This window comes from Aquarana catesbeiana, linkage group LG01 (genome assembly GCF_042186555.1).
Source record: "Aquarana catesbeiana isolate 2022-GZ linkage group LG01, ASM4218655v1, whole genome shotgun sequence".
Lineage (NCBI taxonomy): Eukaryota > Metazoa > Chordata > Amphibia > Anura > Ranidae > Aquarana > Aquarana catesbeiana.
In genome coordinates, this window is record NC_133324.1 from 948130318 (window position 1) to 948148185 (window position 17868).

Sequence of the window (17868 nt, forward strand, 5' to 3'; positions counted from 1 at the left end):
AATGCAATAAAGCCTTCTTAGAAAGTCTTCAGGTGTCTTTCTATCACATAACTGAAAAATAAGGAGGATTATTCCTCTTGGGCAGAGCCATGCAAATTATTCCTTTATGCCCCAACACATCCAGAACCGCTGGTGTATAATGCAAATATAACCTAATATTTATTCCAGTCTGCATACAGCATAGTCAGTTACCATCATCAGTGCCTTGTATGGAATCCATGGCTTCTACTCAGTAGGGCATGGAACCCAACGAGACAGAAGAACTAAACAGGTTATGGGGAGAAAGACCAAATGAATCAAAAAGCCCTCCAACCATAACACTGATTCAGTTGGAGGGCTTTTTGATTCCTTTGGTCCCATTGGGGCGATTGATTTTCCTTATCAGTTACCATTATCACCAGGATTAAATGTGAGGGGATATCCAAACTGTGAAAGCTGAGCCCAGAATATGTGTGTAGGGGATATCTATCAATGGGAACCACTACCAAAGGAGGGATTTACACTCATTTCGGAGAGATTGTCTGACAACTGTATCTCCAGAGCAGAAAGTGAGATGAGAAATCTCCTCAATAGGGATATAACAGCAAACAAAATTACAATAACTTAAAATTTTACCCAGCTGAAGCCCTAGAGCAGGGTTTCTCAACCAGGGTTCCTCCAGAGGTTGCTACTGTGGGGGTTCATTGAACAAGGAGCAATTTCTGCCTCTCAGATGAGTTCCCACTGACACCATTGATTTCTTATTATATCTTAATTTTTTTTTTGGTATCTGTAAGGGTTTTTGTAGCTATAGTAATTTTTAGTAGGGGCTTTACCAAGCCCAGAAAGTTATTTCAAGGGTTCCTCTGTGTTGAAAAGGTTGATAAAGGCTGATCTAGAGAGTATTGAGCGGGTCATCTTCATAAAACACCAGTTTGACTTGATACTTAAACAATGGCAACCTTTTTTATGATTGCACAAATAGTAATTGATAACTGTTCACAAAATGATACATTGTATTTATCTTTTTTTTTCTCATTCCTTTTGCAGCTTCAAACTGCCTCTGAGAAGAAGACAGTCACTGCCGGTGAGTATATTGATTACTTATCATGTTACCCTGTGGAGGATGGGTTAATGTGAAGCCATATGCTGGTCCTCTCCTATCAGATCCCTTCCCAGATATGGCCTTAATCTGGAAACCTCTGCCAGCAGAGCCCACCATAAAAGAGACACCATTTGGGCCTGGCGGGGTCAGAGATAATTTTGTTGATTGCTCCCTTCCTGTCCTCTCTGATCTCAGTCCTGACGGCTCTGCTTGTTCTTGTGTTTATTATAGGTAACACTTCTTGGGGGCAGCCCAGCCCTGAGAAAACTTTCCAGCACCTCAGACTTGGATGTCACCAGCCCCCTGGAAAGCAGCCCCTCCAAAACAGACAACAAGGAGAATGTAAGTTATACTGACAGGATCTGCAGATACAGTAATGATCCAACATGCTCTAATATAGAGAACTCTTACTGAGCTCACTGCAGCAGGAGGTCAAGCCCAAGAGCAATATATTCAGTTCTGAGACTCAACTCTGCCTCAGTGATGTCCTCCACCGGGTCCTCTGCAGCAGCAGAATGACAAGCCCAGCAGCCAATGGGTTCATTTCTGGGGCACAACTCTGTCCCATTGATGCCCTCCACCGGGCCCTCTCTAGCAAGCAGGAGGACAAGCCCTGGAGCCAATGGACTAATTTCTGGGGCACAACGCTGTCCCAGTCATGTCCTCCACCGGGCCTTCTTCAGCAGCAGGAGGACAAGCCCAGGAGCCAATGGTTTCCTTTCTGGGGCACAACGCTGTCCCTGTCATGTCCTCCACCGGGACATCTTCAGCAGCAGGAGGACAAGCCCAGGAGCCAATGGGTTCATTTCTGGGGCACAATGCTATCCCATTGATGCCCTCCACGGCCTTCTTCAGCAGCAGGAGGACAAGCCCAGGAGCCAGTGGGTTCATTTCTGGGGCACAGTCATGTCCTCCACCGGGCCTTCTTCAGCAGCAGGAGGACAAGTGCAGGGCACAAACAACAAAAATTATTTGGGTTTTTCTTTTGGCTCAGGGGCCAATAGGTTTAGTTCTGAGACTTAACGTTGACCTCGGATGGGCCTACTGCAGCCTCTGTGACATCACCAAGCTTGTAACATTTTTTGCAGGGGCAGCTGCTGAGAGGTCAGTTCATATTGTGGTAGTCACCCCCAGAACTACATATCCCATGAGCCCTTTCCTTGCGCAGTGTGAAATCTGGCTCTTGGGAGATGAGGCTGGAAAAGAAATGAATGTATGGACAGGGATAGGTGGAGTTCTGGAGTCCGGCAGCCAGGGCTGACCATGCTGGTTGGGGTTGCCATGCAGAACACGCACCATGTTGCCAGCCCAAGTTTGGAGTGCATTAGATTTCTGGCAGAGTAATGGATAAAACATGGGGAAATGTATTTGCAGAGATGTTTTATTTATATATTTATTAAAGCTTTCACTTTAAGTGCCCCAACTCATACCAACCAATAAGAATCCATCTTGTACTGGTCTGACTCCACCTATTGTTTGCTGTGGGTTACTGCACTTGAGAACAAGAAATGTCTATTAAAAAAAGCAGGTATGGCCAATCAATGATCACTTTTTAAATTCTTTTTTTTTTTTTTTTGACTTTTACAGGAAGTTTTCCTCTTCAAAAGGCCATTTGTATGCCCAGTTTCTCGCTTCCCACATCGCAGCGATGACGCCCTCAAGCCCCGCCCATGTTCTGCTCCAACCCTCATGGTAAGTGGTCTTTGTGTCCCTTTCCTGTGTTTGCAGGCTGTAGAGTCTAGCAGTGCTGGTGATGTCTTATTTAAAAAGCAGAGAATCTGGCATTCTCCAAATGTTCACTGCAGGGGAATCCATCCTGATCCATTTGTTTTTAAGTGGCAGCCACGGCTCCACCACCCGAGGATATTTGGTGAAAGTCAAACTCACTGCTTTATAGATGGACCTCTTAATGTTGAGATGATTTACATTGTGTTTTTATTCTCCCCTTCTTTAGTTTTCACCAGAAAGGAATGAGTTTCAGGTAGACGATGAGAGCCCCATCCGCTTACGCAAATCCTCCCTGACCTTCTCTGTGCATGAGGATGAAGATGATGATGATGGGTTCATGGACATTATCGATGATGATGATGTGATGGTATTAAACATTATTTATTTATTTTTTGTGCCAGCTGATGGGAGTGGTCACACTCCAACATACATTTGCCCACTGCTTCACATCGGTACTTGATAGAAGTGGCAATACCTAGAAAACTGGTGGGTAACAGTGGTGGCAAGCACAGATTTCAGGGAATGTCATTTGATCAAAGCAAAAAGTGCATTCAGCCTAATGCCCCCAAATTCTATTGCCAATGTTTTATATTTTGTTATTTATTTATTATTATATTATATATTATAATGCTTTGTATTAAAATGTATTATTACTTATTATTATTATTATTTTATAATATAATATATTTTATTATTATATATTACAATGTTTTATATTACAATTTATTATTATTATTATTATTATTATTGTTGTTTTTATATTTTATTATTATTTTCTAAGATAATATATTTTATATATTACAATGTTTTAGATTACAATTTATAATAATAATAATGAAATATGAAACATTGTCATTTGATCAAAGCAAAACGTGCTCGCTCTATTCTGCCTAATGCCCCCAAATACTTTTGTATTCTTCGTAATGCCCCCAAAATGCTATTGCCAATGTTTTATATTTTATTATTTATTTATTAATTTATTATTATTTATTTATTAATTTTAATATTATTGTATTATATATTACAATGTTTTATATTAGAATGTATTATTTTACCTTATTATTATTATAATAAGTATAATAATACATTCTAATATAAAACATTGTAATATATAATATAATATAAAATATATTATATTATAAAATAATAATGAAATATAATAATAATAATAATTAATAATACATTTTAATATTAAATATTGTAATATAATAATAATAATAATATATTGCAATGTTTATATTCGATTTTATTATTCTATATTATATAATAATAAATTCTAATTGAAATCATTGAGATAGATAGATAGATAGATAGATAGATAGATAGATAGATAGATAGATAGATAGATTTATAAAATATAATTAAAAAAAAAATTATTTTAATATAAAACATTGTAATATAATAATAATATTATATATTACAATGTTTTATAATAGAATTTTGTCTTCTGGCCACTTATGTTGTTGTTTTGCCTTTTTTTATTAAGACGGAGCCAAACCTGCCGTCGGGCATGGAGAACCTGCTGACTGGTCCACTGAAGAAAGATGACTCGGTAAGTTCCTGCTACAGTTAATTGCTTTAAATCTTGCATGTGCATCGCAATAATTTTTAAAAAAAATGACATCATTACATAGTTACATAGTAGGTGAGGTTGAAAAAAGACACAAGTCCAAGTCCAACCTATGTGTGTGATTATATGCATATGTTGGACTATGACTACCTAAAGCGGGTGTTTCCATAATAGTTGGAGCCTGCTGAGCTGAGACATGGGCTTTCTTATGGAAGCCAATTAATTGAATTGTGGTAGATGAATCCCAGAGGGTGGTGTTATCAGGCTGTTGTAACCTTCATCTTCTTCTTTTTTTTTTTTTTCTTGCCCGTGTCAGGAATTGGTGATCAGAAGCAAATGTCGCCGCCTCTTCCGCTCGCCCTCTATGCCCATCTCTGTGATCCGACCCATCCTGAAGCGCGTGGTGCGCCCAGTTGACGAGGATACGCCGGTGAAATCCAAGCGGCACAAGAACCAGAATTTAGCTGATGATGAGATGCTTGTTATAGAGGAACCGGTACGTGTGTGTCTCTGGAATTATTGTGGATATTCTGTATGACTAGCTTGCTGGTGTACTTGGATTTGCAGTTCCTCCTTAATTGGATGCACCAAAGTTAAAAAAAAAATTCTGAACTGGTATCAGATATGGCAGGCAATATCTCTCTTATCAGACACAACTCTGCTGACTGACACATTTCACCCAATAAGTGCACCTCCTATGTGTAAGCCTAGTGGGTAAAACGCGTCAGTGCTGTCACCTCCCTTCCTTATTGAAAAGGACAGATGCTGCTGCTTCATTGTCCAATAACTACAAGCAGAGAGGTGACAGAGGAAGCTTCACAGGTAATAGGCATGTCAGGGCGGGGCTTTGTGAAACACAAAACCGGTTGGACAGAATGAAAAACCCCTTAAATGCAGATCACCTTTTTGGTTCTTTTCTACTGAAGTTTCATTTTTATAGCTGTTTTCGTGATCAAGAACCTTATCGGCATTGCGTTGACTTCTTATTTTGTTTTATTCTAGAAAATGAAACTGGGCCGGTCCAAGTCTCTGTGTCTCACGACGGTTGAAGATGTCCTGGACAGTGACCAGATGGACTTGATTGGCGATTCTTCTAAGGTGAGGAGACGGGAACATGAAATCAGAAGTATAGTGGGCATGGTTTGTGGTCTATAGGGTCCTAGAATTTCCTTGCCTTGTAAGTTCTATGATAAGTAGAGTACCTTGGATTAAAAAAAATAAATAAATAAATAAAAAAAAAAAAATATATATATATATATATATATATATATATATATATATATAATTGAAGGGCTGTGTTGAATTGGGTATGAATAGCACCTTTTCGTGTGCACGGTGGAGGTTTTAGACAAACAAACCAGTTGGACTAGATGCAATTAATAAGAGGCAGCATGCTTTGAAACCCTGTAGGCCGACCTTTCCACCACGTAAATCTACGACTGATTAATTCTTACAGACTGTAGAGGTCCAAAGCTACTCTTGTGCATGTATTGATGATAGACTCTTTTTTTTTTTTTTTTTTATTGAACAGACATACCTGTTGAAGACAGTAGAAGGCAAACACCAGGATTTGAAGTATATCACTCCAGAAATGGTGAGTTATCTTGCTGCCGCATCATCCTACATTTGTCATTTAACCACAGGGAGATGGTCAGTTAAACTTGGAAAAGAAGCATTAAGATGCATATAGGAAGCACAGCCTTCCTGCTCAGTAGTTACAGGTTTTTATCAAGGATCCTGGAACACATCCGCTGGCGATCCTGGAACACATCCGCTGGCGATCCTGGAACACATCTGCTGGTGTTGCCGGAATACCTTTCATGTAGCCTCGCACATACAAAAAAACTCGGTGTAAAAAAAATTGCCAGCACTAAAACTTTTTTTCTTGCCTATGTAGTTTGAAAGTGATTGTGTCACAGCATGTAGCTTCCTCTCCCCCACTGTCAATTAATTGTGGGGGGGGGGAGAGCAGAGGAGAGATTAAAACTGATGCTGCACTGTTCTCTGTGCACTGGCCCTTTGTTGCCACCCATTTTCAGCCCTTGCTGGCCCCGGGCCCCCCCACTGCAGACCTAACGGAGCCCAGTCCACCAGTACTGCCTGTGCCCCCTATCAGTGCCTCTAGTTGAATTGCTTTCCACATAGTAATAGTAGTTTACTAAATGCTCCCAAGTTTCACTATGAACTGCTCTTCAATTTTTTTTTTCTTTTTTGCTCTGATCAGATGAATGACGTGCTGAACGGGAAGTACAGGGATCGCATTGAGCGTTGCGTCATTGTAGATTGCCGATACCCATACGAGTATGAGGGAGGACACATCAAGGTGAGTGACAGTAGGCTCTGGATGGGGTTCCATGATGATAATGTGTTGGTAGTGTAAGGTCTTAGATGGGGTTCCATGATGATAATGTGTTGGTAGTGGCAGGCCCTGGATGGGGTTCCATGGTAACTATGTGTTGGTAATGACATGCTCTGGATGGGGTTCCATAATAATGTGTTGGTAGTGCTGGATCCTGGATGGGGTTCGATGGTAATAAAGTGTTAGTAGTGGTGGGCTCTGGATGTTGTTCTGTAGTAATATGTTGGGCTCTTAGGAGGGTTCTGTAGTAATGTGTTGGTGGGCTCTGGATGGAGTTCTGTAGTAATATGTTGGTGGGCTCTGGAGGTAGCTCTGTAGTAAAATGTTGGTGGGCTCTGAATGGAGTTTTGTAGTAATGTAATGTGTTGGTGGGCTCTGGATGGGGTTCTGTAGTAATATGTTGGTGGGCTCTGGAGGTAGCTCTGTAGTAAAATGTTGGTGGGCTCTGAATGGAGTTTTGTAGTAATGTGTTGGTGGGCTCTGGATTGGGGTTCTGTAGTAATTTGTTGGTGGGCACTGGATGGGGTTCTGTAGTAAAATGTTGGTGGGCTCTGGGTGGGGTTCTGTAGTAATAAGTTGGTGGGCTCTGGATGGGGTTCTCTAGTAAAATGTTGGTGGGCTCTGGATGGAGTTCTGTAGTAATATGTTGGCGGGCTCTGGATGGAGTTCTGTAGTAAAATGTTGGTGGGCTTTGGAGGTAGCTCTGTAGTAAAATGTTGGTGGGCTCTGGAAGTAGCTCTGTAGTAATATATTGGTGGGCTCTGGATGTAGTTCTGTATCAATATGTTTGGTAGTGGCAGGTTTCTCATGAAATGTTTCTGTTTTAGAGCGCAGTAAATCTCCCACTGGAGCAAGACATAGAGGAATTTCTCATGAAAAATCCAATTATCCCAACCAGTGAAAACAAAAGGGTCATCATCATCTTCCACTGTGAATTCTCCTCCGAGCGTGGGCCTCGCATGTAAGTTCTTGTTGCAGCTGTAAAAAGATTCTTTTAAGACTTCTGATATAATCAAGATCTGATCCTTAACCTTTTCCTGGTGTCATTCACAGGTGCCGTTATGTTAGAAAACAGGACAGGAACGGCAATGAGTACCCAAAACTCCATTACCCAGAATTGTACATACTGAAGGGAGGCTACAAGGACTTCTTCCCCAGCTATCAGGTCAGTGTATAGACCGGAAGGACAGGAGTACCACCCAACTCAAATTTGCAGATAGGATAAAAATGCCACTCCGCATATAAAAGCCCAGAATGGTATTTTATTTAAGAGCTCCCTAAGAAAAGCCAACATGTTTTGGTGTTAAGTCCCTCTTCGGGGCTGAAAAGGATCAAAAGTCTGAAATCTGGACCAGACAATGGTATCAGCAGAATGGATTTTCTAATGCTCATGGTTCTGTTGGGGCCACTGCGGCTTGCTCAAGCTTGTCTGGTCCAGATTTCAGACTTCAGCCCTGAAGGAAGACTTAACCCCAGAAAGCTTTGGCTTTTCTTTGGGGGGATCTTAAATAAAATAAAGAAAAGCCAACACATTTGGTGTTAAGCTTTGGTGTTAAGTCCCCTTTCAGGGCTGAAAAGGATCAACATTGTAAAATCTGGACCAGACAATGGTATCAACAGAACAGGTAATCTAATGCTGATGGTTCTAGTGGGGGCCCTGTGGCTCGCTCAAGCTTGTCTGGTCCAGATTTCAGACTTTTGATCTTCAGCCCTGAAGAAGGAGGTCTTAGAAAAGACAATGCGTTTGGGGTTAAGTCCTCCTTTTTCAGGGCTGAAAAGGATCAAAAGTATGAAATCCGAACCAGACAATGGTATCAACAGCATGAATAATCAAATGCTGATGGCTCTGTTGGGGCCCTGTACCTCACTCTAGCTTGTCTGGTCCAGATTTCAGAACCTCTTCAGCCCTGAAGAAGGAGGACTTAAGCCCAAAACGTGATGGCTTTTCTTTGAGGGATCTTAAATAAAATACCTAAGACAAGCCAACACATTTTGGGGTTAAGTCCTCCTTCAGGGCTGAAAAGGATCAACATTGTGAAATCTGGACCAGACAATGGTATCAACAGAACAGGTAATCTAATGCTGATGGTTCTGTTGGGGGCCCTTTGACTCGCTCAAGCTTGTCTGGTCCAGATTTCAGACTTCAGCCCTGAAAGAAGACTTAACCACAAAACATGTTGGCTTTTCTTTGGGGGATCTAAAATAAAATAGAAAAGCCAACACATTTGGGGTTAAGTTCTCCTTTTGCAGGGCTGAAAAAGATCAAAAGTCCAAAATCTGGACCAAAATGGTATCAACAACAAGGCTAATGTTGATGGTTCTGTTGGGAGCCCTGTGTATTGCTTTAGCTTGTCTGGTCCAGATTTCATACTTTTGAACCTCTTCAGCCCGAAGAAGGGGGACTTCTTCAGGACCTTCAAACCACATTGTCCTTGAGGAATCTTTTATTCTGGTCCATGACTTTCTCTCCCTTCCGTAGACTGCAGTGGAAATTCTTTCTAATAGAGTGAGCCAGGGTTAGAACCCCTGTCAGGTGTTTATTTTTGTTTTATGACTTCTTACTGGTCCAGTTATGGCATAGGTAGAATTGTGTACAGATTTGCCCATGTATGATGTCCTCTGCTGAATGTCATTATGTCTAACGTCTGTCCTCCATCTTGCCTGCAGACACAATGTGAGCCCCAGGCTTACCGCCCCATGGACCACAAGGACTTTAGAGAACACCTGAAGCTCTTCCGCAGCAAGAGCAGGACCTGGGCCGGTGACAAGAGCAAGCGTGAAATGTACAACCGCCTTAAGAAGCTCTAGTGAACCAAGGTCTTGGACTTCAGACAGAGGAGGCCCACATGTCTTCACCCAGCACAACACACAGATGTCTCCACAAATGGAGCGATTGCCAGGGATGGCCGGGATTTGGAAGATGGTCTTCAATGGATTTTTGGCCATCGGCCGTGGAGTTTACCGAGGGATGCAGATTTTTCAAAAACTTTTCCAGGAATTTTGTGAGGGTCTTTTTCTTATCCTCTTCACTGAAGGGGAGACCCTGGACAACCAGCACAGATAATCAGACCTGGCCCTTCAATGGAACACTTTATCAACGGGAATACAAATCTGCATTTTACTGATTCCGTACTTGAAAACCCACTAGCCTCATACTTTACCCTGGAGGCTAAACCCCAAAAAAAAAAAAACAAAAAAAAAAAACTTAAAGGGTTAGTCCACTTGTCATGGCTATTAGAAAGGTGTCTCACTCTTACTGCCAAGAGTCTGCATTTATTCTTTTTTAAATGCCACAGCATAAGTGAGACTTCCTTGCATGGGAACTGAGATGTCAACTCTGACAGGAATATCTTCCTCTCCATTGAAAACTGAACTGTCAGCTTTGAGTGGACTGACCCTTTAAGATGCAGTTGTGCATTAGAGTAAAGCATTATGTGTTGTGTTGTGTGTGTGTGTGTATGCATGAGTGTACTGTTGCACTTGCACTTTTTCAGGCTGTCGGTGGCCTCTCGAGCCTTGCACGATCCCTCTGTCCTCAGAGGCCAATCAGATACCTGCCATCCGCCGCTAGGACCCGCCCCTTCCCCAGTGCGTAAGCGCTACAGATTTGCCCTCCCCCCCCCCCCTCTCCACACAAAATGGTTTTTATTTCGGCCCAAACGGCGGTTTAAATTTTCATATAGATTGAAGATTATTAAATGCTTACCTTTTGCTAGAGCTTTTTTTGCTTTGTTCACTTTTTTATACTCTTTGCTTTTTATAGATCCTGGCAAAATCAGGTGACAAATCTCTGTTTGTCCTATAGGTGTATGTATGTCATAGATAGATATATATATATATATATATATATATATATAGATAGATATATATATATATATATATATCTATATATATATAAAATATAATATATGGACAGGACTGTCCAGTTTACCATTAAACGATTATACGTCACCCAGACGGGTCACTGCCATGTTTGCTGAAGGTGATTCCAGATCAGGAACTGCTGGGATTGATCTGTGTATTTTTCCCAGCCTAGAGCCGCTGTATGCTGAATCACCTGGTGCATAAATTAACAAAGACAACATTTCTTTGCATCCTTAATTAGCCGTCTTTCCAATCAAAGCTGTAATTCCACAGGGCTGGACAAATGTCACGAGCCTGCTGTAGAGCCTAAAAGCCTAAAAAAATATATTTGTGACGCCAATAAAATCACAGTATACTGTTGGAATAAATATTCAAAAATGCCAGTACCAGTAACGTTTAAAAAAAATAAATAAAAAAATTATACATTTTTTTTACAAAATAAAAATAAAATATTATCCAATGGTTGCCACTGCACACGTATCGGAGATAAAAAAATGGGCCCGGGAGCACAGCAAAAACTGTATTGCATATAATCCAAAAGGCACTCGCGGGTCTTGAAAGGTGAACGCATAATGAAGATTTGAGTTCGATGCTTCCAAACGTCTAAATAAAACCTTCATTATGCGTTGTGCGTTCACCAATCAAGACCCGTGAGTGCCGTTCTCTCTTTTGGAATATATATATATTTATTTCTTTAAATTTTTTATATTCATTCCTTTTTTATGTTATTGACGATTAAAACGGTATGCTATTGCTAAAAACTTTCTAAATTCAAATAGCAAAAAAATAAATAAAAATTATCTATCTATCTATCTATCTATCTATCTATCTATACACACACACACACATATATATATTTATATTTATATATATATATATATATATATAAAATACACAGATAGATAGATAGACAGATAGACAGATAGACAGATAGACAGATAGATAGATAGATAGATAGATAGATAGATAGATAGAATTAAAAATTCAATAAAAATGTTCTAAAGAATAAAAAAAAAAAAAATATATATATATATATATATATATATATATATCTAGATAGAATTTGAATTTGAATTTAGAAATTTTTTTGCAATAGCATACTGTTTGTTATTGCATGGTCAGACAGTCTCTTTATTTTTCATCCCCCCCCCTGCCCCCTGAGTGGGGGTGCACCAACAATTTAAATGGGCAGACACCCGAATTAAGACTTACACAACAGTAGGCATAAGTTTCTAAAATGGCAACTATCAGTAAGAGAGCCCATTCTGGACCATCTGCTTGCTTTTGCTCACTCTGGGCCATGCCCTGCTGTAGTTTTGACAGCCAGGGTCCATGCTAAGGGCTACAGTCAATCAAAGAGAGCAGGGCGAGGGTAAATGACGGGGGGGGGATTGGGATATGGCGGCAAAGCTTAACTATTATAATACAGGCACGTTGTGCATCTGCACACCATCCTGTAACTCCAGTGAAGAAGACCAAGCACACGAACTGACCATGCTGACCAGATCTGCTTTCGTGGTTGGCATGGTCAGAATTTTATTAAAGGGCGGGAAAACTAGCAGGATCGACAGGTATCTAATAGTAATAGTAAATGGGACTGCAGTGACAAAGGAGGCAACAATTGATTAATAAAGGAAGACGCTCATGTTTAAGTTTTAGGTTCAAGTGTAAGGTTAATGTAGACTTTTTAACTGGATGGACTGGCTTGCCAGCTCTACGGTAATGTCTATACGTTTTTAAGTTCTTCTTATTTGTGTTAAAGTGCTGTATAGATGGTGGGTAAAAAATCCTGAATTTTATTTAAATAATTGATACTAAAAAAAATAATATATAATTCTGTTACTGCTGCCAAATGGTCAGGCTGGACTGGACAGCTGGTCTTTGGCCAACATAAGCAAAAGGGACAGAATTGCGCAATATTAATAAAAAAAACAAAAAAAACAAAAAAAAACATAAAATGATAGGCCTCGACACTTTTTTTTTGTTTTTACGGTTGCATTGTGTTTTTGGATGCGCTGTTTGGTGATCCAATAGATTATCGGCCACCTGTCATCTTAAAAGCTGCCATCAACACCGATGTCTTCTGATCACGTTGGAGATCAGGCTGGTCGGCCAGTAGTGAGGGCCTCAATGTACACGATGGTCTGTACTCTGGAGAAGACCATACATCAGTGGTGGTAAAGCTCATGGGATCCGGAAGTGTTGAAGTTCTAGGTTTTGTAACACGAGTGTTTTATGTATAACGCGAGTGTTTTATTTCTATTTCTCCGAAAACGCAAATGTGTGTGCGCAAGACACCGTCGTGTCCCTGGCCATGGATAAACATCAGTAGTTAATGTTCTCAACACTAACTGGGCTGTCCAGCTATGTACTTAATGCTGGTTATTAACAACTACCAGAAAGCCTAAAACCCCAATGGTCATGGTTAAAACAAATATAGAGGCATGTAATCGGATATATTTACAGTATATTAGGACTTCTCCTTTAAAGAGTATGTCCAGATAATCCCCAAATTTACCCCCAAAACCTCTTTCTCCCCCCCTGCTAGATCATGTCCCAGCATTATTATTTTTTTTCTTCTCCCTTGGCCTCCTGTAGTGAGAAATGGCTTTTAATCCTTTTTTTTTTTTTATCCAGATTTTTTTTTACTCCCTGTGACACCACCGGGCTTGTAAAATTTTCTATGTACAAGGAAAAGGCTCCTGGGATATGTAGTTCTTGGGGGGAAAGCCTGCATCAATAGGAACTGTGCCCCCCCCCCGACAGTGTGTGGGGAAAACACCCAACAGGGGTTGAGTTCTGTAGTCCAGCAGGCAACGCTGACTATGCTGGTTGGACTTTCAGTGCAACAAAGGAAGTTTGGAGCGCACTGGATTTCCTGCATACTCCCAATTTTTTTATTTTTTAGTTAATCAGGATTTTTTTTTTCTCTCGTGTTTTTTTTTATTTGAAGTATCTGCTTCTTGGATTTCCTGCATACTCCCTTTTTTTTTTGTTAATCTGGATTTTTTTTTTTTTTTCTTTGAAGTATCTGCTTCTTGCTTTTTCCTTTTCTGTTAGTACTCAATAATTTGTGCAGTATCATCATCAAAGCTTTTTTTTTCTTTTTCACAAATAATTATCATCAAAGCTTACCATTTTTAAGAACTGCAGGAAACACGGTCATAGTTTAGCGCTGCTAATAAACTGAAAATTTAACATAAAAATGTTTGCAAGTCTATGTAAATGTTTTTAATTGGTTCCCCCCCTTCCCGTAATATCAGCTTAACAAATTGAACAGTAGAGCCATTAAATCTCACTTCTGTTTGGAATGCTCCAAAAAGGGGGGGGGGGGCTCTTGTCATGAAAGGGAGGAATTCTGTCTTTGCATTAAAAACTAAATTCAATAAATTTCAGAATTCAAAAGTGGCTTCCAGTAGTAGACGGCTACAACATTTCCAGACCTGTGATATACAGCTTATCAAAACTTGAATGAATTATTAAAAGAACGTTGGCCACTGCATTAATTTATTATTCCTTTAAATAAAAAAGGATTGTAAAATAAATAAATAAATAAATAAACAAAATTTATGTTTTGGATTTCCAACCATCAAAAAATGGCAAAGAAGCACTTTCCCCAATTTTTTTTGCCAATTTCTATAAAAGCTTATCCACATCCTTTGCTATGAACTAATTATTATCTAGTAATATTCATTGTCTGCGTGCTTGCTTTTCTATTTTATATGATGCGTGGCTATATTTGTTTATTATTATTTTTATCTTTTTAAAAGAGGCAGCTTTTTTGCTTTCGCTATTTTATTTCTAATAAGGGAGATGTTTAGACGATCGCTCCGGACACAACATATTTTATCAATCACATTTGTGATACGCAGTGATCTTTAAATACTCCATAATTTATCCTAATCTTATTTATATTTGTTTGCACATATTTTTTTTTTTTGCACCTAAGAAAGTTGCAGTTCCTATAATTGCGGGGGGGGATAAGAGCCTTAGAGCCTTGGGACCTTGGGCTGGAAATTTTATGTATTAATTCATTGCTTCCTCCTCCGCTTTGTGCACATTTCCATGTCTGACATTCAGGGATAATAAAATCTGTTTGTTCTATATGCAAAGTGTGATCTTTTCATTGAATGGGAGAGAATGCGCTCCTCCTTTGTTATGCCATGAACTGCGACCTCTCGTTTTGGCCTTCATTTATTCATTTGGACGTCACGCGAGAAGGAATCTACGCCATCCATATGAATGGAAATGGGCTGATATGCTGATTAGGCTCCACTGATATTTAAGTGCTGATTATCAGAGGTCTAATTGCTAATTGTTATGTACGCAGCTCTGCTGTTCCTTTCAGTTTACAAAGTCAATATTTTTTGAAGGCCCGAGAGATAGCCATGCACAGAGATAATGTATATGAACTAGATGGGAGGAACATACATGGCTACAATGAAATGCCAGCCAAAAACTTTTTGAGCTTTGGATAGTGTGGAGAAGGGATGGAGGGTGTTTTTTTTTTGTTTGTTTGTTTTTTTGTTTTGTTTTTCTTGGATAGTTTTTTGGCAGACTTTCCTAAGAAAGAAAGTGAAAAAAATCCTTCATGGGCCACATGTTCCAACTCTTCACCATTCTTTGTCAAAACCAGTAATACAATACCCACAGAGGTTCTAAACCTTCCTTACTACCCAAGATTTTTTTTCCCCTTGGGCCTGTTTTTGAGAAATTTCCCTAACAAAGGAAGGGAAGAAAAGTGCTCCAAGGGCCGAAGGTTCCAACCCTTCACCAGCCCCCCTCAAAAACAGTAGCACAATACGGTGCTAAAGCTTCCGCATGACCCAAGATATTTTTGTTATTGGGCCTGCTCACTAAGACAGGATGTGAAAAAAGTTCATCCTTGGTTGCAACCCATCACGGTCTTCATCAAAAACAGTAATACAATACTTGTGGAGGTACTAAACATTCCTTACAACCAAATATCATTTTTATTGGGCCTGTTTTTATGAGATTTACCTTCACTAAGACAGGAAGGAAAAAAAGTTCCTCAATGGATGAAAGGTTCCAACCCTTCGCCAGTCTCCCTCAAAAACAGTAACGCAATACTCATGGAAGTTCAAAACCCTCCGTATGACCCAAGATATTTTCTTTCTTCGGCCTGCTTTTGAGACATTTTCTCTCACTAAGGAAGTAAAAAAAGTTCCTCCTTGGGCCAAAGGTTCCAACCCTTGGTCAGTCCCCCTCAAAAACATTAATTGAATATTCAGAGGTTCTAAACCTTCCTTGCAACCCAAGATTTTTTTTTTTTTTGGGCCTGCTTTTGAGACATTTCTTCTCACTAAGACAGGAAGTGAAAAAAGTTCATCCTTGGGCCAAAGGTTGCAACCCATCACCAATCTTCATCAAAAACAGTAATACAATACTTGTGGAGGTTCTAAACATTCCTTACAACCAAATGTTTTTTCTTGGGCCTGTTTTTAAGAAATTTACCTTCACTAAGACAGGAAGTAAAAAAAAGTTCCTCAATGGATGAAAGGTTCCAACCCTTCGCCAGTCTCCCTCAAAAACAGTAACACAATACTCATGGAAGTTCAAAACCCTCCGTATGACCCAAGATATATTTTTTCTTCGGCCTGCTTTTGAGACATTTTCTTTCACTAAGACAGAAAGTAAAAAAAGTTCCTTCTTGGGCCAAAGGTTCCAACCCTTGGCCAGTCCCCCTAAAAAACATTAATGGAATATTCACAGAGGTTCTAAACCTTCCTTACAACCCAAGATTTTTTTTTTCTTGGGCTTGTTTTTGATAGATTTTCCTTTACTAAGACAGGAAGTGAAAAAAGTTCCTCCATGTATGAAAGGTTCCAACCCTTCGCCTGTGTCCCTCAAACATTAATGCAATTCTTGTGGAGGTTCAGGGAGGAGTCACCAGCACCGCTGAGGGACCCCAGAAGAAGAGGATCAGGGCCACTCTGTGCAAAACGAACTGCACAGTGGAGGTATGACATGTTTGTTATTTAAAAAAAAAAAACTAGGGTTTACAACCCCTTTAAGACAGGTAGTGAAGGAAAGTCCTCCATGGGACAAAGGAAGTGAAAAAATTCCTCCATGGACGAAATGTTCCAACCCTTCGCTATTCTCCCTCAAAAACATGAATGCAATACTTGTGGAGGTTCTAAAATTTCCTTAGCACCCAATATGTTTTTTCTTGGGCCTGCTTTTGAGAGATTTCCCTTCACTAAGACAGGAAGTGAAAAAAGTTCATACATGGGTCAAAGGTTCCAACTCTTCGCCAGTCTCTCCTAAAAAAACAGTAATACAATACTCATGGAGGTTCTAAACCTTCCTGATGACCCCCTTTTTTTTTTTTTTTTTTCATGGGCCTGTTTTTGAGAGATTTCCTGTCGCTAAGACAAGACGTGAAGAAAAATCTTCCATGGGCCAAAGGTTCTAACCCTTCACCAGTCTCCCTAAAAAAAGTAATACAATACTCATGGAGGTTCTAAACCTTCCTTACCACCCAATATCTTGTTTTTCTTGGGCATGTTTCCCTGCATTAGGACAGTAAGTAAAAAAAAGTTTCTCCATGGGAAATCAGGCAGAAATAAAATATTATTTCTTTGTTTTTGATCGAGCGGTTGACTTAAAGTGGACCTTGCACCTTAGGCAAGGTTTGCTTATTCATTGTGGCCCTCTTCCTTAAAGCTGAAATCCAGGAATGAGACAAAGGCACATTTTCTATATTTAACTTTATACCCACCCGCAATTTTATCTTACATTTTAGAAGGATGTGGGACTAGAGTTGCCACCCGTCCAGGATTCCCCCAGAGAGTCTGGGTTTGGAATCGTGTGTCCGAGTTTCAGACCTCCTGAAACCCCGACACATTATTGAGAATGGACTGTGATTCTCCAAATACCTAAATACCACAACCACCCCTAAGCATGGACAGGAGAAGAGAGAGGGCTTGATCTCCTCCTGCTCCCTCCTGCCCTTACCCCTCTGTCTGCCCATCCACACTCCAATCCCCGGTATTCTGTGCTCGGGAAAGGGAATGCGTGGGCTGGAAAATTGAAGTTAAGCAGCTGCCAGATATATTGTGGATGAAAGGTATCAGTGCTTGAGCCTCCATTCTCGGGTGAGTGAGCTGACCATCCAATGTCTGGAGTCTCCCCCTTTCCTCCCTTCTCTCTCCTGCCTCTGAGAGACTGTGTACACTAAGATAAGGGGGACTCAGATATAAGGGGTGCCCTGTGGACTCTGATGTACGGGGGGGGGGGGGC

The 17868-nt window shown here is 40.2% G+C and overlaps 1 protein-coding gene across 1 annotated transcript in view; it reads left to right on the forward strand.

The window, feature by feature from the left end:
• Positions 1-14711, forward strand: part of CDC25B (cell division cycle 25B) — a 29392-nt gene extending 14681 nt beyond the window's left edge. Inside the window, exons 5-16 of the mRNA XM_073611130.1 lie at positions 1030-1066; positions 1316-1426; positions 2672-2776; positions 3039-3179; positions 4299-4364; positions 4699-4878; positions 5385-5480; positions 5914-5976; positions 6607-6705; positions 7569-7702; positions 7795-7906; positions 9409-14711. Coding sequence (XP_073467231.1) covers positions 1030-1066; positions 1316-1426; positions 2672-2776; positions 3039-3179; positions 4299-4364; positions 4699-4878; positions 5385-5480; positions 5914-5976; positions 6607-6705; positions 7569-7702; positions 7795-7906; positions 9409-9549 — 1285 coding nt within the window. The 3' untranslated portion in view covers positions 9550-14711. The remainder of the gene's footprint in view (positions 1-1029; positions 1067-1315; positions 1427-2671; positions 2777-3038; positions 3180-4298; positions 4365-4698; positions 4879-5384; positions 5481-5913; positions 5977-6606; positions 6706-7568; positions 7703-7794; positions 7907-9408) is intronic.
• The last annotated feature ends 3157 nt before the right edge of the window (positions 14712-17868 follow it).